This window comes from Heloderma suspectum, chromosome 3, assembly GCF_057233095.1.
Source record: "Heloderma suspectum isolate Gila_16-S chromosome 3, 16-S_ref, whole genome shotgun sequence".
Lineage (NCBI taxonomy): Eukaryota > Metazoa > Chordata > Lepidosauria > Squamata > Helodermatidae > Heloderma > Heloderma suspectum.
In genome coordinates, this window is record NC_139460.1 from 304,509,270 (window position 1) to 304,535,488 (window position 26,219).

At 43.2% G+C, this 26,219-nt stretch overlaps 1 protein-coding gene across 1 annotated transcript; it reads right to left on the reverse strand.

Annotated features, from left to right (window-relative positions):
- Nucleotides 1-359: 359 nt before the first annotated feature.
- On the reverse strand, nucleotides 360-22,350 carry LOC146351512 (uncharacterized). Its single transcript, XM_084842064.1, has 4 exons — nucleotides 21,995-22,350; nucleotides 9,241-9,328; nucleotides 636-853; nucleotides 360-533 (listed from the first exon to the last, which is right to left on the reverse strand). The coding sequence occupies exons 1-3, from the start codon at nucleotides 22,079-22,081 to the stop codon at nucleotides 681-683; spliced, it is 348 nt and encodes a 115-aa protein (XP_084698190.1). The 5' UTR covers nucleotides 22,082-22,350; the 3' UTR covers nucleotides 360-533; nucleotides 636-680.
- Nucleotides 22,351-26,219: the final 3,869 nt, after the last annotated feature.

A 26,219-nucleotide genomic window follows, 5' to 3' on the forward strand; every position in this document is an offset into this window, starting at 1 on the left:
AGCATACTTCATAGAATCGTAGAGCCACAGAATCATAGGGTTGGAAGGGGCCTACAAAGCCATCGAGTCCAACCCCCTGCTCAATGCAGGTATCCAAGTCAGAGCATCCCTGGCAGATGGCTGTCCAGCCTTGTCTTGAATGCATTCATTCATAACATCAGGGATGCGGACTGTCCATCTCCCTATGAGGGAAGCTTACAGCAGCTGTTCTTGTTTGGCTGGGATTCTGGGGAGGCATTCTTGTTGCGGTTAACAGTAAGCCACTCAGTGAACAATGAACAGAGATCATTGTGTACAATGATCTAGATTTAAGAAATTATATCTGTGGACTTGAACCAAGGAATTGTAACCTATTTTTTAGAAAGAACTTTATATACAAACAGAACAGATCAAAACAAAACACAGAAACAATTCAACAATTCAACAATTCAAAAACAACGTTGGGCTGGCTGGCTGTGGCTGCAGGCCTCAGCTCGTAGGAGGAGGATGGCTTTCCCGCTCCAGGGCCTCCACCCTCCTTCGAAGGTCGTCACCTGTGTGTAGAAAGAAAGAGAAGAATAAAGCACAATGGTAATATGCATCTTTCAGGCAGAGTTGTTAGCTCAGGTCAGGTGCCATTCTGTAGTACTACTTACAGGTCCTCCTGAGCATCCGGACGTCTCTTATCAGACGCGTCAGGATCACAAGAGGAGGGGCTTCATCTGTGGAAGAAGGGTGGCCTCCTCCACAGATGCTGCTCCTCTCGCTGCTGGCTCTTCCTCCTCCTCTTCCTCTTCCTCCTCCTCCTCCTCCTCTGTCCTCTCCCTCTCCGCGGCCCTCAGTGCCTCCTCCACCAGCAAGACACGATGCGCAGCTGTGGGATGTCACAGTAACAGAATTAATGCCTTTATATATGTGGTGAGTGAACAAAACCACAGTCACTGATTGATCTGTCTATCACATCCCCACTACCATAAGAACCACTGATTCTGTCCTCCCACCACAAGGTCTAATGATGAGGGGATAATTAGGGAGGCAGATTATACAGTACTGACAGTTTTGGTGTGATGGGGACTGTTGGACTTCTGTAAACATGCACAGGATTGCACTTCTAGTCACCCCACTTCTACATTTGCAATGCCATGGTATCTGTTCATTCTAGTGATGCATTGCATAAATGCCACCTTTTTTCCTAGCACAAGGAACCCAAGGCGGCTCACATTAGCCTCTTCCTCTCCATTAACGCTGACAACAACAACACTGAGGTAGTAGGCTGGGGCTTTCTGACTGGGCCAAAGTCACCCAGCGAGCTTCCATGGCTGAGTGGACTATACCCAGATCTCCAAGGTCTCAGATGAACACTTGCTCATGAGTTGACTTGAGTGCCAATGTCTTGGTAGAAAGGTGGGGTGGGTGGGGTGCAAAAATTCAGTAATCACTACATGAAGAAGGAAGACGACACCGAGAGGCTGGCCCTGTTGCTGCTGGGCTGGTGCCAGTCCCCCTGTGTGCACTGCAGAGACCGGCAGCAGCGGCATTTCCCTGGAAATGGACAGTGTGTCAGTGTGTAATATGAGTTGTAGTAGCCAGGCCCGCATAATCCTATGCATGTGGTTGTGCAGGGAAAAACAATGCAGTTCCCAGCATCCCTTCTTCAACCAGCCAAAGTGGCCGGAAGATGATGGGACCTTTTTCTGTCCAAGTTCAGCAAGCATAGGATTGCAGGCTAAATGTCACGATTTGTTTGTTTCTGCATGAGACCACAAAGAGATAGCTTCATTTTCGGTACACATCCTTGTCTTCATATTTAGTTGAGCTTGATGATGGGATAACTATAACTTACCAGGCATATACCTCTGCAAAAATGGGGGCCGGCCTGCTTGGACCCACACTCTGCAGATGCGCCAGTAGTAGGCGGGGGGGTTGGACAGCGGTGCCCTCCGCTCAGCAGCAGCAATCCCCTCTCTGACGAAGGACTGCTTGAGTGCCTTCCATTTGGACCTCAGTTGTCCAACTGTGCGATGGTGGCCCGCTCTCTCCATCCTCCTCTTTATCTGGGCCCAATAAAGTTCATTGCGGCAGGAAGGAGCTGCCAAACAGCACTGCCACCACCTCGCTGCACTTAATGTTGATGAGGAGGGCCTTGGTCTCCTCATGGTCCCACCTCCTGCCACGCACTGGTGCAGCCATTTTGCAATTTGCACACAAACACACACACCAAGACAGCCACGCGCACAACCATCACTTAACTACACACACAGACCAAACCGGACAAAAACACCACAATGCACAACTACACACACACACACAGACCAGACAAAACCACAACAATGAACAAACAACAGGAAATCCAATAATAAGCAAGCACCACCACTAACACACCACCACCACCACACCACAGAACTCCACCCACAAATCCCCACGCAGACGCAAGCGCAAATGCAGACGACATTCAGGAAGTTAGCAGGAAGTTGACGACAGATTTTGCAGAAGAGGAGCTGCAGCCCCGTTTTTTTTTTTATTGTGACTGTGAGGCGGTTAGGTTAACAAGACCAGTAAACGCAAGGATCATTAAGCACAAATACACAGAAATTAATAAAATCACAGTCCCTGTCCCTGTCTGAGAAAACAAGACAGCGGGGGAGTGCACAGAAGGCGGGAAAGTGGGAAACATATTTCGGGCAGCAACGACAAAAAATACGTAAATAATTACGAAAATAGTGGAAAAGTTCTGGCCAAGGCAATCCACAATGGCGAGAGTACGGCGGAAGCAACGGGGGGATTCCCCCCTACGGAGGAAATCCGTAAGCAATCACAACGTAATATTTACAATTACGTTGTAATTGTTAATCTTTACGTAGACTATGGCGAAAATAAGGGCAACGCAAATAGCGTTGTCCTTATTTTCTCCATAGTCTACGTAAATCTTTACGTAGACTACAGGGGTCAAATAAGGAACACAAATGGCGGCGCCCCATGGGCGCCGCTATTTGCGTACACGCTTTTTTTTTTTTCCAGAGTCACCCGTGATAGGCTATGTAACGATTTACGTAGTCTATCATGGCCACGTGGTCTTTTTTTTTTTTTCTTTCATAGTTCGCGGCAGGGGAGACGGGGTGCTTCTCCCCGGCCTGAATTTCGGCCGGGCGAGGCAGGAAGCCTCCCCCCCTTCGCCTGAACTTCGGGGGGGAAAGCGAAGTGCCTCCCCCCCCCCCACGAAAAAAGCTGCGAGACCAGGTAAGTGACTTTCATACATCCCTACTGGATACATAATAAATTCCTCCACTCAACAATGGCAAACATACCTTGTTGTGGGAACTGGCAAATGTCCCTAGGTGACGTTCATACATATTTTTATTGTTAATTGTGAAATATCAGCTTTTGAGATAACATACCATGAAATATGCAGCCTTTTTTAAAAAATCAAGATAGAACTTGCTGGGGGGGAAATAAAGTTGGTCTAAGACTCGGTAAGGTCAAAAGTCCATATCTAGGCTTCCCGGTGCTTGAAGTAAGGTGGCTCTTAAAGAGAGAAGCCCCACACCCTGACTTCTTCTGATTTTAATCAGATTGTGTCCCCCTTTTAGCCTTCTACTAAACACTAAGTCCCCTTCATGGATCACTGCCTTGTTGTGGCGAAGGGGCTTGTGTAACTCAGTGAAGCCATAAGCTATGCCGTGCAGGGCCACCCAAGACGGACAGGTCAGGCAGAGAGTTCTGACAAAATGTGGTCCACTGGAGAAGGAAATGGCAACCCACTCCAGTATTCTTGCCAAGAAAACCCCATGGAATGTATCACAAGGCTAAAAGAGATGACGCCGGAAGATGAGCCCCTCAGGTCGGAAGGTGTCCAATATACTACTGGGGAAGAGCAGAGGGAATTCCCAAGTAGCGCCAGAAAGAGTGAAGCGGCTGGGCCAAAGATGAAAGGACACTCAGCTGTGGATGTGTCTGGTGGTGAAAAGAAAGTCCGATGCTGTAAAGAACAATATTGTTTAGGAACCTGGAATGTAAGATCAATGAATCAAGCTAAGCTGGAGGTGGTCAAACATGAGATGACAAGACTGAACATCGACATCTTGGGAATCAGCGAACTAAAATGGACAAGCATGGGTGAATTTAATTCAGGTGACCATTATATCTACTACTGTGGGCAAGAATCCCTTAGAAGAAATGGAGTAGCACTCATAGTCAACAAAAGGGTGGGAAAAGCAGTACTGGGGTACAATCTCAAAAACGATAGAATGATCTCAGTACGAATGTCCTAATGTCATGAAGAGCATCCCAAGCAAATATCCCTTGGCTGATATTTCTCTTAGGGCTTCATCACACGTTTTTATTCTGCGATTGAGATTGCTTCTTCACGGAAGTTTGCAGGCTCTTTTCATGACACCGTGACCCTGCCATGACCCTCCTGCACTAAATGCCCCTTGTTCTGTTTTTAAATAGATCACAGATAATGAGCTATCAAATTACCCTCTTGTGTTCTGCTTCCATTTCCTCCATGAAAAGACTTAAAGCAGCAAGAAGAGGAGCGAGATCAATGAAAGATAATGGAAAACTCAGATACGTGGAGAAGTGGGGGGTCAGGGAGGAAGCACATGTAAAGGGAGTCAGTGGTGATCCTGCATTTAAAACGGAAGCAGAAGCCCTCATTTTAAATGCAGGATTTTAGGCTGGTGTAGAAATGCCCTTACTCACTTGGTCCACGCCATTTACTACCACCACCCATTACAAAGGATTTCCAGGGAGTGAAGCAATTGTTTATTCATTGGCTGGATACTCGCATATTTCCTCCTTACTAGCCACTAGGCCAAGATCTTTTTAGGAAACTTCAACAAGCAACAGTAAATTATTGCAGCAACAGAGGGAAAGCAAACTTACATCTGCAGCAGAGTTGCTGGAGTTCCCCGCTCACCCACCCCAGGCAGTGGCTCAGTCAGGCAATTTTAGACCCTGGCCATGCGTATTACTTCAGTTGTAAAGCACACAACTAACATTTCCCTCCCCCCACCTACACACATCACAAACTTACACACTGCCATTCCATGCTTTACAACTGCTTCTACATTCCTGATACGTTAGACAAAACAAACACACAAACAAACCTGCTTGCCAACCCTGATTAAAAAGAAGAAATGCTCTGAAAACATGCGATTTCTCATTTTAAATTTATGTAATTCATAGCACCATCATGGCTCCAGGAAAAAATGGAGTTTGCTTCTGCTGCCCTGATGCTAAACATGTTTACTTAGGAATCAGCACCATTTTGTTGTAAAGGATTATATATATTTTTAAGTTAGTTTATAAAATGAGCATCTGTAACCATGCACATGTCTGACCAGCCACCCCCAGACTATAAATTAAGAAGATGAAGATGAAGATGAAGAAGAAGAAGAAGAAGAAGAAACACAGAGAGAGAGAGAGAAGGAAGGAAGGAAGGAAGGAAGGAAGGAAGGAAGGAAGGAAGGAAGGAAGGAGAGCTTAGGGATGTACGAAAGTCACTTACCTTTTCGAAGGGTGACATTTGGGGGGGGAGGTGCTCCATCCCTCCCCCTGAAATTCTTGCCGACCGCAGCCCGACATCCGGCTGCTGGGCAGCCTGCAGGGATGCAAATGGCGGCTGCCATAGCCGCCACCATTTGCGTCCCTGTATTTTGCCGTGATACGTTACGTAAATATTTATGTAACCTATCACGGCAAAAAACAAAACAGTGAATGCAAATGGCAGTGGCTATGGAGGCCGCCATTTGCATTCCCTTTTTTTTTTGCAGTGATAGGTTACGTAAATATTTATGTAGCCTATTACGGCAAAAAAAAAAAAAGAGAACGCAAATGGCAGTCACTACGCCATTTGCGCCCCTCTCTTTTGCCGTAATAGCCTACGTAAATATTTACGTAGGCTATCACAGGAAAAAAAAGGGGAACGCAAATGGTGGCCGCTGTAGCCGCAGCCATTTGCGTTCCCTTTTTTTTGCCGTGATAGGCTACATAAATACTTATGCAGCCTATCACGGCTTCTGCAGGGACGCAAATGGTGTCTCTGCATTAGCTGTGATAGGCTACGTAAGTATTTACATAGCCTATCACGGCTATAGTGATGAAGGGAATGGTGGCCACGAATGTGGCCGCCATTCGCAGAGCAGCATGAACGGTACCAGGTAAGTGTCCTGTTTCGCGCACCTTTCGCAGGGTGGGGGGGTGGGGGGCTTCATTCCGCCATGGATTTTGGGGGGCCGAATGCACTGGCATTCGGCCTCACTGAGATCCGTGGTGGAATTCTCTGACATCCCTAGGTGAGATGAATCTGCCCAGTTGTGCCTTGGCATGCCCATGCTAGGCCAGATACTGACACTGACCCTGTTTGTTGGTGACCCCATCACCTTTCACTCTGGGAGCTCATTTGTCCCCCACCCACCCATTGCACTGCAGAACCCTGGATTTTGAGAAAGGGAGTATCCACATCATCTGCCAGACCAGTGTGATTCTGTTTTACAGATGTCACTACTATGGCTTTGAACTGTACCACGCAGAAGAGACAACCACACTGCACAGATATATTTGAAACAAACACTCTTGCCACAAAGAACAAAATAACAAGAATCCATAACAATGGAATAAAACACATCCACATCCACATTAACGATACATAGCAGCTTCCCCCAACTTGGTGCCCTCCAGATGGTTTGGGCTACAACTCCCATCCCGCCAACATTGCCAATGGTCAGGGGTGATGGGAATTTTAGTCAAAAACTTCTGGAAGGCACCATTTTTACAGAAGGCTGCTATATAGGATTTGGCATATAGGGATAGGCAAAAGGTGCGGGGGGAGAACCTAATAGAATGGATTGATTTCCTTGCAAAAGACTACTATCCAATAATTGGAAGGCTGTTGTTGTTGCTTTTATCAGTGTACCAGTAACAATTACAGAGGCAAGATTAAGAAATTCAATAATTTTAAAACACTGTTTATGATTGACTCATGTTATGTTCTTTGCCAAGTAAACACACTAAACAGCATGTTTAAAAACCGACATAATATCATGCCTTTCTTGTTGAAGCTGAGTGTTGTAGCTATGGCAATCATGTATTGTATCTGTAATTATAGCTTTCTGTTGTCAACAACATAGATATGTGACAAAGAGAACTACTTTAAAAAGCACCTAACGAATAGAATTACATTCATTTGTTCATTTACAGGTAAGAAATGTTTTAAACAACCACTCAATTTTCTTATATTTCATGGACTGTAATCTATTCACTGGTTCCCTTGCAATGTGTTTATGCAATACAATACAATGAGGTTGTATTTGCAGCCCCATCCATTGACCTGAAGGTATCCAAACATTAATCCCCATTTCTCACTGCCTTTGGATATGTTTCATGTAATCCAGCTAAGAAAACTAATGCTATAAAGTGATGGGGGGGGTTACAAGAAGAAGGAGATGGAAAAGAGGTTTGCTGAACAGAGTATGACTGATATTGCATACATACATCACTCTTCACACACACACACACACACACACACAAGTGCACACACTACACCATGGAACACTGGTAGGTTTTCAGTATCTTATATAAGAATACAGTAGCGTAAGGCTTATTACTAGAGATCTACCAGACCAATTTTGCTCATTTTTTTTAAATCTGAAGCTTCAGCAGTGTAGATGTGCAGAAAATTTTGAAACTTTAAAAAAAAGTTCAGACCTTGAGCTTTGGTCAGCTAAGGGAAGGGAGAAGGATGAGGCAAAGGGGAGGTTAATGCATATGATCCACACTGTGCATGTAATGTAGCATGTGACAAAGTGTGTGTATGCATGTGTAATAATGCTTACTCCTGTGAGGTCTTAGAGTGTTGAGTCAATGAAAGGGCAGGCACAGAATGTTGGGAAAGAGGCCAAAGAAAAGTAAATTGGTGATAGAGGACAAGGAAAAAGAGAAGCTGTGGAGAAAGAATTGAAAGGACACCAGAGGGAGAAGAGAGAGTAAAATCTTACATCACATGTTTTGATCTCAAACTTGAAGAAAGGGTAAACAATCTTTTAAAAAGAACATCTTTTTTTTTGTTTTCATCTTTGTCAGTTTATTTGTAATACGTTTATTTTAAAAGTGTAAGATGTTCCAGTCACAAGGGAAACAGGGAAACATATTTTAATCCGATCATTCTCGGACTACTACTAGCACCTGTGGCAACATGGGCAGCAGGTTTGAGAATATTATTGTGGGATCCATGCAAAGCAAACCAGTGATCACTACAAAACTGATGCTCGGTTAAGTTAATTGTACATAAGAATCAAAATACAACAGTGCAACAGTGTTTCTCATGTTACCATGGAGCTGAGTTGCCCTGATTTTTATTTTATTTTATGTATTCATTCATTTATTTGTTTATTTATTGCAGTTTGCCTCACACACATTGACTCTAGAATCTCCATTTTGTCCCAGAAGGCTGGCTTAGCAAGAGTTTGCCATCAGCCAGGGCAAGAAAGTTGGCATTTACACTTGCTGAACCTAATGTAATTGAATCATCAAGAGCAATTGCTGGCATGCAAAGATTGGGGAATCCAGAACCGGCAAACATCTCTCTGGCTGAATCAGTATTCTAATCAAGCTACTCAAGTGAGGTTATCAATTGACCAATCCAGAGCCCTGCCAGGAAAAATGCTCCATTCCATGGTTACTTCCAGTAGACCAAGAGTAGGCAAACATTTCAGGCCATGGGCACATTTAGCCATTTGACAGACTGTCCTGGGCACCACCACAAAATGGCTGCCATGGGAAGCATGGCAAAGGAATAAGTAACCTGCCCCAAATACTGAGTACAAGGCAGAGGTCTGAGCGCCAAATACACTAAGCAACTCCTTGGAACCCACAATTTTCAGCACCAATAGAAACCCATTTCACATAAATCCCAGCTACTGGTAAGACAATGTGTTTTCTTTTGTTTTTAATGGCAGGTAGACACTTGCAGCAGACACTTTAGCAGTTGTTAGCATACATAGCCTGGGGAACAAAAGCAGGCTGAATGGCACAGAGTCAGTATGAATATTCAGCAATGAGTGGTTGTTGTTTTCTCAGTTATTGGTTTGGATGCAGCAAATATACTAATTTCAAAGAAATTATCAGAATTCGAGAATATTTGGTTCAATCCTAATTAGAATTTCCCTTGATGTCAGGACAAAGTGATGAAAATAAGACAATCCTCCTCCCTCCCTCTTCCTGCCTCTGAGCTCAGTTCTAGTAAATGGCATCATTTTGTACCTTTAAGGACCAAGAGCAGAGAGCAATGGTTTCCAATTCTGGTACTCTCACTTTGTTCAGTTGCCCTGCTCTGGAACAATAGACATTGCTAGAAGTGAATAAAGAAAAGATAAGATGGATATACACCTTTCCCTACAGGCAAATTGTACTATGAACAATCATATATATATATATTGGTGATATATCACCAAGGAAACCAATTACAGTAGGCATAAAAATATAATTGCATAAAATCATATTTTACTCATATTAATTATCTGTTCCAACACCACATAATAGAACTGTATTTCCATGTTTTGCACAATTTGTTGTTGCTGTTGGAGGAACATTGCCTGGCCATAAACCATAAGAAATATGTAGTACTTCTTTTTAATAATAATAATAATAATAATAATAATAACTTCTCTTTGAATCAAAACGTTCATTAAAATGGGTCTTATTTCAATGAAACATTTATGTTCGAATGGTACTATAAGAAAGAGGATAGCATCACTGATGCAATGAATATGAACTTGAGCACACTCCGGGAAAGAGCGGAGGACAGGAAGGCCTGTCGTGCTATGGTCCATGGGGTCACGAAGAGTCGGACACGACTGAACGACTGAACAACAACAACAATAAGAAAGAGAGGCTTGAAATGCAGAAAAGTTCTCAGTGTTTCCATATTTTCATACAGCATTATGTAGCAGAGACTGAGTGGACCTCTAGCTTTTGGGCTTTATACATGTCATAAGCCAAAGACAGTCAGGTTGTAATCCTATATGTGCTTACCTGTGAGCAAACCCCTTCCATGTAAACAAGCATAGGTTTGTGCTGTTATTCTGGAAGCATTTCTTGAAAGTCCCATTGAAACCTACAGCAATACTCTGGAATAAGTAGTCTGAAATTAGTAATATTTCAACATCTATCTGAAGCTGCTGGGAGAGGTCATTAGGGGATTTGGAGCCAAGTGCCATCAGTATGCCGATGACACACAGCTCTATCTCCCTGTGACATCTGAATCAGAAGAGGCTGTGCATCTCCTGCATCACTGCCAAGACTCAGTGATGAGCTGGATGAGGGCCAAACAACTGAAGCTGAATCCTGGCAAGACAGAAGCTCTGTGGGTGAGTGGTTCCTGAGTCCAGGAGACAGGCTCATTGCCTGTTCTGGACAGGGTTGCACTCCCTCTAAAATATCAGGTACATAGTCTGGGGGTACTCCTAGATCCATCATTTTTCAGGACACCCAAGTGGCCATGGTGACTCAGAGACCCTTTTACCAGCTTCAGCTACTACACCAGCTATGGCCTTTCTTGGACAAAGATAGCTTGGCCACAGTGGTGCAACCATTATTAACCTCAAGACTGTATTACTGTAACATGCTGTATGTGGGGCTGCCCTTAAGGCTGGTCCAGAAGTTGCAGCTAGAGCAGAAGGCAGCAGCTGTTGTCTGGAGCTGTGCCTTTTGCAGCATGTAACTCCTTTGCTAAGGGAACTGCACTGGCTGCCTATTCACTTCCAGGCCAGGTTTAAGGTTTTGTTAATAGTATATAAAGCCCTAAACTACTTGGGCCAGGATATCTGAGAGAGTGCCTTCTCCTTTACCCACCTGCCCAGTCAGTGAGGTCATGAGATGAGATGCTCCTGGTGGTTCCACATGGCCCTATGTTCTGGTTGAAATCCACCCAGTGTGGAGCCTTCACTGTGGTGGCTCCCTCTCTGTGGAACTCCCTGCCTCTGGATGTAAGGCAGGCACCAACATTGTTTAGTTTCCAGTGCCTGCTGAAGACATTTTTATTTCAACAAGCCTTCCCCAATTGATGAACCATAGTTTTTATCGGTACTGTTTTTAAAATGACAATATTGTGTTTTATTCCTTTTATTGTTTACCACTCTGGAATCTGTTTAGACGTGGAGTGGCATATAAATGTTGTAAATAAATAAATACTGCAGCCCATACATATCTTTACCTTCCAACCATGTTCTCTAGTCTCCTATGAAGTAAAAGCATTATACAAGTGAAAATGACTCCTATCCATAATAGTCATACTATACACTAAAGTTAGCCAACATGGTGTTCTCCAAATGTTTTGGACTGCAACTCCCGTAATCTCTGAGAATGAGAAACACTGAAAAACATAATTGGCAGATTCATCCATGCCTGGCAAAAATCATGAGTTTACAAAGTACCCCATTACAAACCAATCTATTATGATACAACTGCCAGGATGAAAGACACAAAATAGGTACAGCAATGCCTCTTATAGGACTGAAAGGTTGCAGGCATTTCAAGATGAAAGATAAAAAGCTTATACGCGTATGCCCTGGCCGTGGGCTGCTAAGGTTTGGAGGTGCCGAGATAGTGATAAGCCAGATCCAGGTTTGCTTATAAGGAGACTTTACTGAGTACTTGCAGCACACAGGCATACCCAATGGTTGGATCAGACAGCTTCTCTGAACCCAGAGCCAAGGGGTACACTGGGTTTTATACCATACATGTCAGCAGTGAGGCAGCATGACAGCAGCAAGCGTTAATTAGCTTTCATTTGCAACTTTCCCAGCTTAGGCTAACAGTACTTGTGCAGAGGGAAAACAATCAGAACTTTCCCAGCACAGCCACCTGTAACTCGGGATAAACATAGCCTCACTTCTCAGGCACATCCTAGGCCCTGATAAGATACTAGCCTTTGTTAGCATGGCATGTGCTGAGGCCATGTTATCGACCTTTGACTCATCTCACATGCTCAGAGGCCCACTAGCAAGGGAATTGCACTTATAATGAGCCTAAGCCAAGCATTATGGATCTCTAGGTCCTTCTAAAACTACAGGTGACTTGGTTACACTCCTGGGGCCATTACAATACTCTCTCAGAAAATGTGGTTGGCCAAACCACCATTATTTTCTACTATACCTTTCCTCCTTCAGGCATGACAGCGAAAAAAAAGAAAAAACAAAACCCTTAAGTATTTATTAGGCAGGTAAGCTTTAATCAGGTTTTTCCTTTTGTTTGTTTTGAAAGCATGGACTGATTTTAAAAACTTATTTTATCCAGACACTGATTTTGTTGAGATCAGCTAACCATGCAGACTTGAGACAAAACGAACCCAGTGCCTCCGAAGGTACATTACCAAGCACCTTTCTTCCTTCTTGGCAGAGGTGGTAGTAACATGCATGGTCCTCTCTTGATTTCCCATCACTTGCTTGCTGAACATTTTATGACTTTCAGCTGAATGTCAGACTCTATCAAAAAGCACTGTCCCTGAGATTAAGTGAGGAGTTGAAATTCTGTCTGTGAGGTTTGGTCCATGACACCCTTCTCACATGCATATCATAAGGGATGTGTGGGAAATCTGTTTCAGTTCATTTTTGATCAGGATTTACCCAGTTTGCACCTTTCAAACTGAAAATGCACTCAGACACAATCTGCAGTCGAAGTCCATACATTTCCAACCTTGCAATGAACTTCGTGGACCAAATAGAAATCCATTAGTTAGCATGCATGCATTTGAAAAATGCTCATGGGAAAATCCATACTTCTGAAAAATGCACACAAATGCACTTTAATCAATGAGAGAAGAATGTGTACATTTCAAAAATATGCACAAATGACGTGTACATTTTGAAAAATACACATGAAAATACAGATGAATTTTTATGCAAAAAGAAAAAAAAGCAAAGCTTGTAATCTGATATGGACTTGAGTCAGAACGAGCTTTGAGACAGAATTCAGAGAACTTCATCGAGCTCGAGTTTTGCTGATTTGCACATCCCTAGTCATGATGTACAGTCCAAGGTTTGATGATTGTTTAGCAGGTTTTCTTTCACAAATGGTCCACTCAATTATAGATTGATTGATTGATTGATTGATGGATTTAATGTATTACATTTCTGTACTGCCCAATAGCTGAAGCTCTCTGGGCAGTCCAACAGACTTATGCAGAGCTCTAGAAGTCCATCTAAATCAGTGTCTGATGTTGGCAGTGGACTGGATAACCGCAAACAAATAGAAGCTTAATCCGGACAAGTTAGAGGTGCTCCTGGTCAGTCAAAAGGCAGATCAGGGAATAGGGACTCAACGTGTGATGGATGGAGTTACGCTCTCCCTAAAGACTTTGGCTCACAGTTTGAGTGTACTTCTGGATTCAGCCCTGAACCTGGATGCCCAGGTTTTGGGGGTGGCCAGGGGTACACTTGCACAGCTGAGGCTAGCATGCCAACTGTGCCCATTCCTAATTTGGCCATCATCACACATGTATTGGTTACATCCAAATTGGACTACTGTGATGTGCTCTATATGGAGCTGCCTTTTAAAACTGTTCAGAAATCTCAGCTTGTCTGGAAGGCTGCAGCCAGACTGTTGACTGAGGCTGGTTACAGGGAGCATGCAACTCCCTTGTAACAACAGCTTCAGTGGCTACTGTTCTGTTTCTAGGCAGAATGTAAAGTGCTGGGTATGACCCATAAAGCCCTATACAGGTTGGGACTACCTTCTCCCATAAGATCTTCAGGAGTGGCCCTTCTTTTGACAAAAACAACACCTTCAGAGGCACATTTGGTGGCAACATAAGAGAGGGCCTTCTCAGTGGCTGTTCCCAGGAACTCCTTGCCAAGGGAGGCTAAGTACACTCCCTCTCTGCTGTCCTTCCCCCAGCAGACAAAGTCCACTTTATTCAGGATGGCTTTTGATATGTAGACCCTGATGCTGGGAAAGATTGAAGGCAAAAGGAGAAGGGGACGACAGAGGATGAGATGGCTAGATAGCATCACCGATGCAATGAATATGGACTTGAGCACACTCCGGGAGAGAGCAGAGGACAGGAAGGCCTGGCGCTGGCGTGCTATGGTCCATGGGGTCACGAAGAGTCGGACACGACTGAACGACTGAACAACAACAACAACAACTGTTGGGTTGGGTGCTGTTTTTATTCTGTTTTGCTGTGTGTTTTTTTAATCAAGTTTTATTTATTATTGTAAGCCACCTCGTGTGTCATTTTTCTTGGCATAAAGATGGGGTACAAATCAACAAAATAAACATACCAAATCTCTCTGCCTGTTTTATTCCTTCTTCACCTTCTCTTAGAGAACCCTCTTTGACATAGCACCTGCATTGGAATTAAGATGTTGATTTATATAGACAGAACATCAATACAGACAGACCTGGCCGTGACCATTCAGGCTTTGACAGTTTCTAGCCATGACTACTGTAATGCACTTTACAGGGCACTGCCTGTGAAAAGGGTCCAAAAACATCAACTGATCCAAAATGCTGCTGCTGGGGTGCTGACTAGGGTTGGCTGGATGGAGCATTTGCCCTCCTGTAATGTACTATCTTCACTGGCTACTAGTTCATTTCAAGATCCAAATCAAGGTGCTGGCACTTGCCTTTAAAGCCCTAAGTGGCCTGAGACTTGTTTGTCTTAAAAGTTGCTATCTCCCGTTTGTTCGTTCGCAAGTGCTCTGATCAACATCAGAGGTCTGTGTTCCCCTGGTATCTGAGGCATGGTGGATGGCCACAAGATACAAGACCTTCTCATTTGCAGCACCATTGCTTTCAATGTTCCTCCCTGGGGAGACCTGCCTGGTCCTATCACTGTTGGGTGTTCCTTTTTTTGATGGAAACATGGTTACTCCAAGAGGCCTTTGATGGGGAGAGATAAGAACATAAGTAGAGCCATGCTGGATCAGACCAAGGATCCATCTAGTTCAGCATTCTGTTCACAGTGGACAATGGCTGTTTTGCACTTGACTATACTGCATTGTTTATATTTGTAATGCTTCTGAAATGGTCTTTGATGTTGTTGTTGTTGTTGTTGAATGCTGAGCTGTTTCATAGATGGGGTTGTTAAATGAAGGGGATTGTTTTAAGTATTTTTATGTTTGAGGACTGTTTCATTTCATCTTTAATTATTAGCCACTTTGAGTTTAAGCACCTTGAGTTTAAAATAATATTTTTTAAAAAATTGGGAAACATAAAGAATATTTCCAAAAATGGCCTTATAGGCTATATTCTGGAGGGCATCTGTCCCCACCCCAAATCCTTGCTTGATTAGAAGTCTTAGTACCAATGTCAGCATTTGACAAGAACTGTTTACCTGAACATGCAATCATGTTCAAAATTTCACTCCTAAACAAGATTACCAGATTGCTGATGCTGGCCCAGCCACTTCAGAAATTGTGTAATAATAATAATCCTATATCTCTAGTGTGTGCCAAACCTTGCTTGGAAGTGTTCTTATGCCACCTACTGGCAAAACAGTCACATTTTACAACAGAAACATGACTCTTTGGGAGTGAGGAAAGCACGGTATTTCTGTGTTGTAATAGCAGTCTTTTCCCAACCTGGCACCCTCCAGATGTGTCAGACTACAACTCCCATCACCCCCAGGGGTAATAGAAGTTGTAGTCTGACACATCTGGAGGGCACCAGGTTGGGGGAAGCTGTGCAATGGTGTCAAGAGTTATAATGTTACAGAGTTACAATGGGGGTGGGAGAGAGATTTCACACTCACAGAAAGTAAAATGTGTGCTATGAAATGCCACAGCGAATCAAAGATTTACACTGTTGTATTGAAATAAAGATTGGAGGCTAGCCATTGTTGTATTGAAATAAAGATTGGAGGCTAGCCATTTCTAAAGACCCAAGAGGGGTGACTGGAGAGATGATCAGAATATCCAGTGTTTAGTCTGTAACCTCTGGCTTGTTATGCTCACTCAGGCTTTTCTACTGATTCCCACTTCCATATGAGCCAGCTGGCGTGGGAATCCCAAGTAACAGGACAGGGTCTGAAGAAGCAAGTCAGGGCTGGCCATTGAGCCACCCAGAGTGTCATAGCTAGGCTGACCATACGTACCATTTTAAACGGGACAGTACTGTTTTTGTCATATTTCCCGACCGTCCCATCGTTTTAATATAAATGTCAATTTTGTCCCGTTTTTATTTTTTTGTAAAAAACTGAACGCGTTTATCATAAGGCTCTATGCTAATCAATGTGTGCAGTAAAACTACTAGTGTGACGAAAGAGGAAGCTCCATTTACTTTATCCAGTCAGGGCCAGGCTTCTTGAGCTAGCAACGATCAGACGCCGCCCCCTGGCTTGTCTGCAGTGGCGGGGAATTCAAGAGGCAGTCGCTAAGCCCCATTCAGCATGTGGGAGCCAGGAGGATGAGTCTTACTGTTATTTCTACCATCATTCTGCCCATAGAGATTCTTTCTCTAATAAAACTTTTGTTATCATCTTACTTTTTCATGAATATGGAATATTACATAACCCTGCCCTGTTTTTGTCATCCCAATATCCCGTTTTTGTCTCAAGGAAATATGGTCAGCCTAGTCATAGCTCAATTGTAGGTTCTGGGCTCAGTTCTTCGCACCTCCAGTCAAGGATTTCAGATAGTGCTGCTGGGAAAGAACTCTGCCTCGGCAGAATCCTAGGCAAACCACTGCCAGTCAGAATAGATATTTGCAAAAACCAGATCAGGGGCTCCACACACCTGCAATTTGCATAGCCAAAAAGGGATCCATTTGTTTCATTCCATGGACCCTTTTGTGGGGGGGGGCAATGCAAATTGCAGGCATGGGGGGGATCATCTGGATTGAGACCTCAGTGGGAGCAAAGGATTAAAGCTCCCCACCTCCATATAAAATCCCAATCTAGATTGGGCTGCCTACACAGGCAATTTGTAAAATAGATAGATGATGATGAAGATAGATAGATAGATAGATAGATAGATAGATAGATAGATAGATGATAGATGATAGATAGATGATAGATAGATGATAGATAGATAGATATTTTAAAAATGAACATAACCCTGCACTTAAGGCCAGAACTACTCAGCAAAGGTAAAGTGTAGTTTGGCCCAGAGTAGCTGGGCCCCATGAATACAGCTAACTGTGTGGCTGTTTTTCTGTGCTCCCAGACTCAAAGACAGTGATGCTTAGCTGAATGTTTCTTTTATAGTGGCCTTCCATAAATACTGAATACTAAATATAATACTGATAGCTATCAGTAGGAATATCTTCCCCCTCCACTCAACAATGGCAAACATACCTTGTTGTGGGAACTGGCAAATATCCCTAGGTGACATTCATACATATTTTTATCATTAATTGTGAAATATCAGCTTCTGAAATAACATACCATGAAATAAGCACACTTTTTAAAATACAGTAAGATAGAACTTGCTGCAAAAAAAATTAAAGATTGTCTAAGACTCAGTGAGATATGCATAGGCCCCTTCCAACTCTACTATTCTGTATGTCTGTCTGTCTGTCTGTCTGTCTACCTGTCTGTAGTACACAAGCACACAAAGACAAAAACATCATATTTGAACCTGTGGGATCTCCACAGAAATCTAAACATACTTTAGACAAAATGCAAGTTCTCTACTGAGGCATAAACATTTGTGTTTTAAAGATGGGTGTTAAATAAGGATTTTATCTCTTTTCCTCAACAAGCTGTTAAAAAAAAGTTGTATAGCCTGAAACCATATTTCTTGGACTACATAGGCTTTATTCAGCATAATCCTAGAATTGTGTTTAACTAAACAACAAAATGCTGATGCTACATAAAAGTGGATAAAAAGTTCCTTTATATGGCCTTAGGAACATTCTGTGTGTATGTTTCCTAGCTGAACTATATAGACTGGGAAACTCATCTTCTAGGTAATATGGTCTGGGGGGTTCCTTACATGCAAGGTTGTCAGTCTTGCCCATTCTTTCCCCCCTTCTCGGGCTTCTGCTCTTTTAGCATCTGTGTGACATGCAGAAACTCAGCAAGTATCTGACTGCTCTCACACGCTGGAAGTAGCATCTTCCTGTAATTCAGCAGGTCAAGGACAGCCACGAGAAAAGAAATTGGCAACATGACCAATGTGATAATCATAAGATCAGATATCAGTGAAGTGTCTTTAAAATAAAAAGCATCAGCGAGTTCCACAATTGTTATTAAGGTGGGTGTAGTTATCATAATTGTCATCACTAAGCCAAAACTTAATTTCAGAAGCAGCAGCACATGAAGTGGTTCCTGGGAGAGCTACCAGCTTCCACTAGAGCTATGTGCAAACGGCCTCTCAAAATTCTCCACCCTATTTGTGAGCAAAGAAACTTTTCACTATTCCACCAAATTCCTCCCAGGGCAGGAGAAATTCTCAGACATGTTCTGTGGGGTGGAGCTGAACATTAGAAGTTGCAGTCATATATAGCTTCTTTCCTTTTCCCAAGATTTGTTGGCTTGGTACATCTGTGTGTGTATTTTGGTATATCTTGGTGTATCTATCTATCTTGGTGTATCTATCTATCTTGGTGTATCTATCTATCTTGGTGTATCTATCTATCTTGGTGTATCTATCTTGGTGTATCTATCTTTGGTATACCTATCTGTGTGTGTATATTCTGTATTTTGCCACTGCAAGTGGTAGCAGCTGCAACTGTGTTAGCAGCCTGGCCACCATTTTGCATTCTCAACAATGCCCCAGTCCTACCATTGTTCTGGGGCACTGGAGAAGGAAAATTGTGGCTGACACATGAAAAATGGTGGAGAACGTTGGAAGAAAATACTGCCAAGTGGCCTTATTTTTTTAGAGAAAAAAGAGAACATCTCAGAAATTTTCCCTGAAAAAGTCTTCTAAGAAATTTCAACTCACCTCAAGCTTCTACTACTGATCACTGCTGCATGGGAGAGGGGAGCCAATGGTGTTACCAGAGGAGGTCATGAGATGACAGAAAAAGGCATGGAAGCAGCTAACTCAGATTGTGAAGGTGCATAGTTACTGAACGCCTAGCAACATCCCACGTGCATTGCATGGATTAGTCCAGACTCACATTGATGGTGTGTGTGTGGGGGGGGTTAAAGTTTGTTGCAGAAGGTCCTTGTAGAATTTCCCTTAACTGTTTAGAATAGGGTGTATCAATTGCTACAGCATTGTATGCCAGCTGGAGAGAGAAAAAACTCTAGTTTGTAGATTTGGCTGCTGAGTCATTCAGGGAACGAAAGCAGAATGCAAGAGTATTCCTTGGCTTCTGGTCTCTATTTGAGCCACTAAGTGACAACACTTTGTGCTGCTGTCGTGGCAATGCCGAAGAAGATTACCATGTAAATGCCATCATTCTTACTTGTGACCAGATGGTCATATATCGTATGTTCCAAAAATTACAGCTTACTCCAACACTCACAAAATCGCAGAAGAATAACTTTTTGTCATATTCATAATGCCACACTGCACGCTTCAGTCCAATGGTACTCCCTTTTATGACATAAGCTTTAAAAGTGACAGGAGAAAATGTAGCCTTGTGGTGTAACACCATGGAATGAACAGCTTTACATCTGAATTGTTTGTTTGTTTATGCTCATAGTATTTCCCCCCCCCCTTGGGAAGCTCAGAAGAGGTTGCACAGAGCTCCCAGTGGTCTCGCACCTGAGCACCGAGCACAGACCACACCTGCTTTACTTCAACAATGTTCCATGATGATGTGTTCCCAGGTTAATTATTTATTCATTTATTTATCTATCACATTTATATACTGCTTTCCACAAAGTTTTAAAGCAGTAAATGTACAATGTCACACAGAGCAGAATTAAACTATGGAATTCACTACCACAAGATGTAGTGATGATCATCAATCTGGATGGCTTTAAAAGGGGGTTACACAGATTCCTGGAGGAGAAGGATATCAGTGGCTACTAGTCCTGATGGCTATGTGCTACCTCCAGTATCAGAGGCAGTATGACTATGTACACCAGTTGCTGTGGAACATGGGCAGGAGGGTGCTTATGCACTCATGTCCTGCTTGTGGGTTTCCTGTGAGCAGCTGGTTTGCCACTGTGTGAACAGAATGCTGGACTAGATGGACCCTTAGTCTGATCCAGCATGGCTCTTCTTATGTTCTTAATGTCATACCATCAAAAATACAATAAAATATAACAACATATACACAATAATAAAAATGCTAATTACCCACTAGGATCTGCAGTCAATATGCCAGTGCTTTGTGCCTGTTTAACGTTGCAACCACAAAGCATTAGATTTCACTCATAAACTAAACAGTCCCCCACCAAACACAAGCTCTGATAATATTATCCTACACACTGCATGCCCCTCCAGAACCACAGGAATGCAAAAACTGGGAGTGACTGAGTAATTTGGTCTTTGCAAATTCCTATATGAAATGCCCCAATCCACTCCTCTGATTAATGTCTACAGTAGAACTTACCTACACAACACATTTTATGCTTCTCCAAATGTTGCAAGTACTTCTCGGCAGTTTAATTATCAAACTATGCATTTTAAATATTTGAGAGAAAATATGTATTTAAATCATTAAAATACATACTGAAATGTGCATTTAAATATGTATTTTGAGATCACTCACACACACACACACACACACACACACAGAGAGAGAGAGAGAGAGAGAGAGAGAGATTAATCCAGAAAAAGAACAAAAAAGCACTGCAAACATGTGAATCTGACACAGACTGGAAATAGACTATTAGTCTTATCTCCAGCAGACACTGCACAGGAGAAAGGGAAGAGAAACTACATAGGAAGAATCACACCATTCATCTGTTAGCAGAGAAGCATGGGATGGAACTACAGATGATTGGCCAGTATGCCAGCCCCATAATAATTGGTTCAGAGTAGTCAAATAATCCAAGATGGCTAGCAAGCAAGTTTAAATGAAAAACATCCTAGAATTTATCATGAGTGTTGTTGTTGTTGTTGTTCAGTCGTTCAGTCATGTCCGGCTCTTCGTGACCCCATGGACCATAGCACGCCAGGCCTTCCTGTCCTCCGCTCTCTCCCGGAGTGTGCTCAAGTTCATATTCATTGCATCAGTGATGCTATCTAACCATCTCATCCTCTGCCGTCCCCTTCTCCTTTTGCCTTCAATATTTCCCAGCATCAGGGTCTTTTCCAGGGAGTTTTCTCTTTGCATTAGGTGGCCAAAATGTTTGAGGTTCGGCTTCAGTATCTGTCCTTCCAATGAGCACTCAGGGTTGATTTCCTTTAGGATTGACTGATTTGACCTCCTTGCAGTCCAGGGGACTCGTGATTATTAGATGAGGATAACAGCCCTGAAAGTGTGTGTGTGTGTGTGTGTGCGTGTGTGCGTGCGTGCGTGCGCGCACGCGCGCGCGCATTGGGTAAACATGACCTGAAACTCCATTCTTTGACACAGAAAATGGGGCTGAGGGTGTGGGTTGGAGGATACCATGGGGTAACAGTACACCAATACAAAATACAGCACACAGAACAGATTCCAATTCGGATTACAAAAGAAAATAATTCAAAGGAGTTATTTCCTGGATGTGAATATATTTTCAAATCCTGGTGGGTTGTACAAGAATGAGCATTATTCAAGAGGGGTTCTTTTGTGATGATTGTCTTGTCTGTAGCTTAGATATCAGAGGAATGTCAAGTGATGGTTCTTTTAAGTTGTCAATGCCACTGAAAACCTTGCAGTGAGTTTTCAGTGAAACTCACTGATGTGCATACCCAGCTTTGTTGTCAGCACTTTGCTTTGTTCATGCAAAGCATTTAGCTCCCAGCACCTTCTCTCCAGCTCCCTCTTGGACTGGCCACCCAGTAACTGCATCAGTGAAAGGAAAAGTTAACACAAAAAAGTTTGACCTCTAATGTAAATCTCAGAAGAAACATACAGGCACAAGCAAGCAAGCCTACTGAATATTCCCGGACATATACATTCACATATGCATGAGAGTGTAACATTTCTCATTCTATACCAAGCTTTAGAATATCACAAGTGTCACCTTTGCAGTTCCATCTGTGAAATCTGGAGACGAAAAGAGACTGTGATGCAGTATCCCAATGCATTTTCCTGCTTGCTGGTAATCCATCACATAAACAAACCAGGAGCACTGAGATATTTGAAAGAGTTCTTCACTTGTAGCAATTATGGCTCTTTGAGCTGGCGAACTCACACCATTTGGCTCAGAGACTTGCTTTTCAATCTGAGCTTAATATCCTTTGTTAGGCATGAAGTGAAGGAAGATAAGCAGGTCAGACTGCTGATATAGCCACTCAGCTTGCATAATTTAACCTATTTCATGCATAAAGAGTCCAACAGAAAAGGAGGTTAAGCTCAACTTCATCTAGGCTTCATTCCAAAGGGGTTTAGCTCCATGTCTGTCTGTCTGTCTATCTGCAATTGGTTAGTACTTGGATGGGAGACCTCCTGGGAATCAGGCTTCCTGCACTGAGCAGGGGGTTGGACTCGATGATCTTGTAGGCCCCTTCAAACCCTATGATTCTATGATTCTATCTCTATCCATCCATCCACAATGTCAGGGAACCAGCAGTCTGATAAAGTCAGATGAGAAAAATAAAAAGATCATTGGAGGTTTCATTTTTGCTTGACTTTTGTTTATTAAATTTGTACCCCGCCCAGTGGTGCAGCTGGGGTTGGGCCTGGGGGCCAAAGTTCAGGCCCCCCACCCAGAGGCCCCCAAATGACCATCCAGACAGCAGCAGGTGATGAGTGCATCAGGGCAGGAACCGCAAATTCCATTTTATTCCTGGAATCATTATGGCACTATGATTTGAGTTTGAAATGCAAAACTGTCCATGATCAGAGAGAGAGAGAGAGAGTATCTATATCTATCTAGCTATCTATAAAGCCGGGTTAGCAAACATTCTGATGTATAAGGAATGAAGCAGGTGTTGTAAAGCATGGAATGCTGGATTGCAGGGGAGGGGGGAGGGGAGAAGTGTTAGTGGTGTGCTTTACAACAGAAGCAATACACAAGGCTGTGTAAAGGGGGCTCCCATAAGACCATTAAGCCCAGGGTCTAAAATTACCTAGTGCTTTCAGGGGGATTCTATAGCCATAGTCATTTACTTAACAGGAATTTACTGCAACCATGGAGGGACCTGGGGGATAAGGATGTGCCAGTTTAGTAAAATCTGTTCCATCTGCATTTCACAAATTGTCAGGTGCCTTTTGCTCCGTTGTCCGCTCATTGATGGAATCAGATTTTTTCCAAATTCCTGAATTTGTGCAAATTCCAAAAATGTGCAATTTCATGCTTTAGCCTTTGGGGAAAATGTGCATTTTCAGCAGGTTTTTTTTTAATTTTACGTATTTTTCTATGACTAAGTTTATGCAAAATTCCAGAAGATTTTAAAGAATGGTCCACAAGTCTGCAGAATCTGTGCAACTCAGGAAAAGCTGGTCCGCTGCGGAATCCCCAAGCTGGATTCATACAATCCAAACTCATTTCATTCCATTGCAGATTTCTCCGACATCCCTAGCTGGAGAACATGCACTCCGGCCCCACCCCCTCCACTCCTGACCTCCCTGTTTGACTGGGAAAGTTGGCAAGCACGTGGTAACTATGCTAGGCTGACTGTGGTTACACAGACCATGATCAGCCTGGGTTCCCAGTAATGTGGAGCAGTGTAATGGAACCATATTCAGCCAAATGCACTTACACTGCTCTTGCAGACCTTCTCCAGCAACATCAGAGATCAGAAGTGGAGGGAGTAGGGATGAGCACACACACCCAGCTCTCTCTATGGTTACAGTAAAACCCTCTCTGCAAATGACTGAAGAGGGCTTATGTTGCAGAGGGAATCTGCGGGATTCTCTGAGCAACACCTATTCTTTTAGCTATGGAACGTAACCTCACAAGTTCAGACCCTAGCATGGGAGGATAGGATGGCCTTAAACCCTCCCCCTAAAGGAGGCCTGGAACACAACCCTTTTTGGCCCTGAGGAGCTGCCATACTCAGTAAACACTACAAAGAAGCGCTCCTGATAAGTTTGTGCATAGGGTTGTATGAAGATTGAGGGGGGTGGAGGGTGGGAGTGTTTTATCAATGGTAAAGAGTGCATGTACATATTACTAAAACAGCATAAAAAGAATCTGGATACAATCATACATATGGTCAGATCAAGATCACTTCCTTCTTTTTTGAAGTGTGCACATTGGTAATGTGATGGTGGGGAGGATGCAAATTAATTCATTAATCCAAGGAACTGAACATTGCAGCAAACAAGTGGTGCATGCTCCAGTTCTGGAATAGGCTTCATATATTTTCCTAGTTAACCAGAAGTCAGGAGAAGTGGAATTCAGGACAGAGTGAACCAGAGGAACGATAATGGAACAGAACAGGGGAAATCTCACCCTGAGATAAAGCCACTCCAAGGCATGAGGGTCTGCATATGTGTACTTTTATCTCATGCTTTGAGTTGTGGCATACATCCCACAATGGTTCACACACACACACACACACTGTGCTATGTAGTAACCAAGGCCCTTGATGCATTGGCTGTAATGTGTACATTTACGATAATATATATAGATGAAGCACATTTATTTAGTGGTTTAATTCAGAGGCTTAGAATTACTCCTGACATTTTTGTAGGTTTATTAGGAAAGCTGCATGATTGAGGCACAAAATATTTTACTGCTGTCTATTCCCAGGCAATGTGGGAACGCATTACCTAACTGAATAATCTGCCCACTCATAGACTTGTTGCCTGCTAGTTCATAAATCAAAGTTAATTAAGCTAAAGCACCGCTTCTGATGGGACTGAAATTTGCACGTACATATTTAATAATGAATAATTGCAGATAGTATGCTTTATCAGGAAAGACTTGTGCCATTGTATTTCTATTAATCTCTGTGGAGTATACTAAATGGAGGTTACACAAATCAATGAAAATTAATTTTGTAGAGGAGGGTCCTAAGATGAAATAATGATACCCTTTGTAAAAAGGTAATGGGAAACCAAAGCTGTTGTGCGTTGGATCAAACTCTCGCAATTCCAGCCCTGGAAAAACATTGGCAGACAGGTAGAAGGGAAGGCAAAAATGCACACTGAACTTTCACCCACATCAGGCCCACAGACCGCAGAGAAGAAGCCCCATCTCCATTCTGTCCTGGTCACCTCACTCCCCAAGCTAACCAGCACTGAGCTGGTTTCCCAGAGTGGGGATTCCTAAACTGGCACCAACAAGCCAAGAAGCCTTTGGCAGGGCTGGCTTCAGGTTTGAAGGCTCCCTCAGAAAAGTGGTGTCTGGTGGGGCCCCTCCTATGTCGGTGTGTCCCTCCTATATCAGTGAGCCTCCTCCTATGTGGGTATGCTCAGGTTTCTTTGGTGGCTGCAGCAGGAGAAGCAGTGCTCTGATCAGCCCCGAGAAGTGTACAGTTCTGACGAGAAGTGTATGCAGTAATCTATGGTGACCACATTTAGAATACTGTGTACAGTTCTGCTCACCACACCTAAAAAAAGGTATTGTAGAGCTGGAAAAAGTGCAGAAAATGGCAACTAAAATGATCAAGGGGCTGGAGCAACTCCTGTATGAGGGAAGGTTACAACAGCTGGGATTGTTTAGCTTGAGCAAAAAGGTGAGTAAGGGGAGACATGATAGAGTTGTATAAAATTATGCATGGTGAGGAGAAAGTGGGTAGATTTACATTATCTCCCTCTCTCAAAACACTGGAACCAGGGATTATCCTATGAAGCTGATTGGTGGGATATTCAGGACAGATAAAAGGAAGTCCTTCACATAGTGCATAGTTAAACTATAGAATTTGCTAAACAAGATGTAGTGATGAACACCAATTTGGATGGCTTTAAAGGAGAGTTACACAAATTCCTGGAGGAGAAGGATATCAATGGCTACTAGTCCTGATGGTTCTATGCTACCTCCAGTATCAGAGGCAGTATGCCTATGTACACCAGTTGCTGGGGAACATGGGCAGGAGGGTGCTGTTGCACTTGTGTCCTGCTTGTGGGTTTCCCATAAGCAGCTGGTTGGCTACTGTGTGAACAGAATGCTAGACTAGATGGACCTTGATCTCATCCAACATGCCTCTTCTCATGTTCTTATGAAGCTGCCATTTTACTTTCCCACAATCCTCTGGAGTGACAATCCATTGGTGACATTGTGGGTAATTCACACAGCAGCTCCCAGAACCAGGTGCTGATCAGAGGGCCAGGAAAAACATTAAAACCAATGTGGTGTA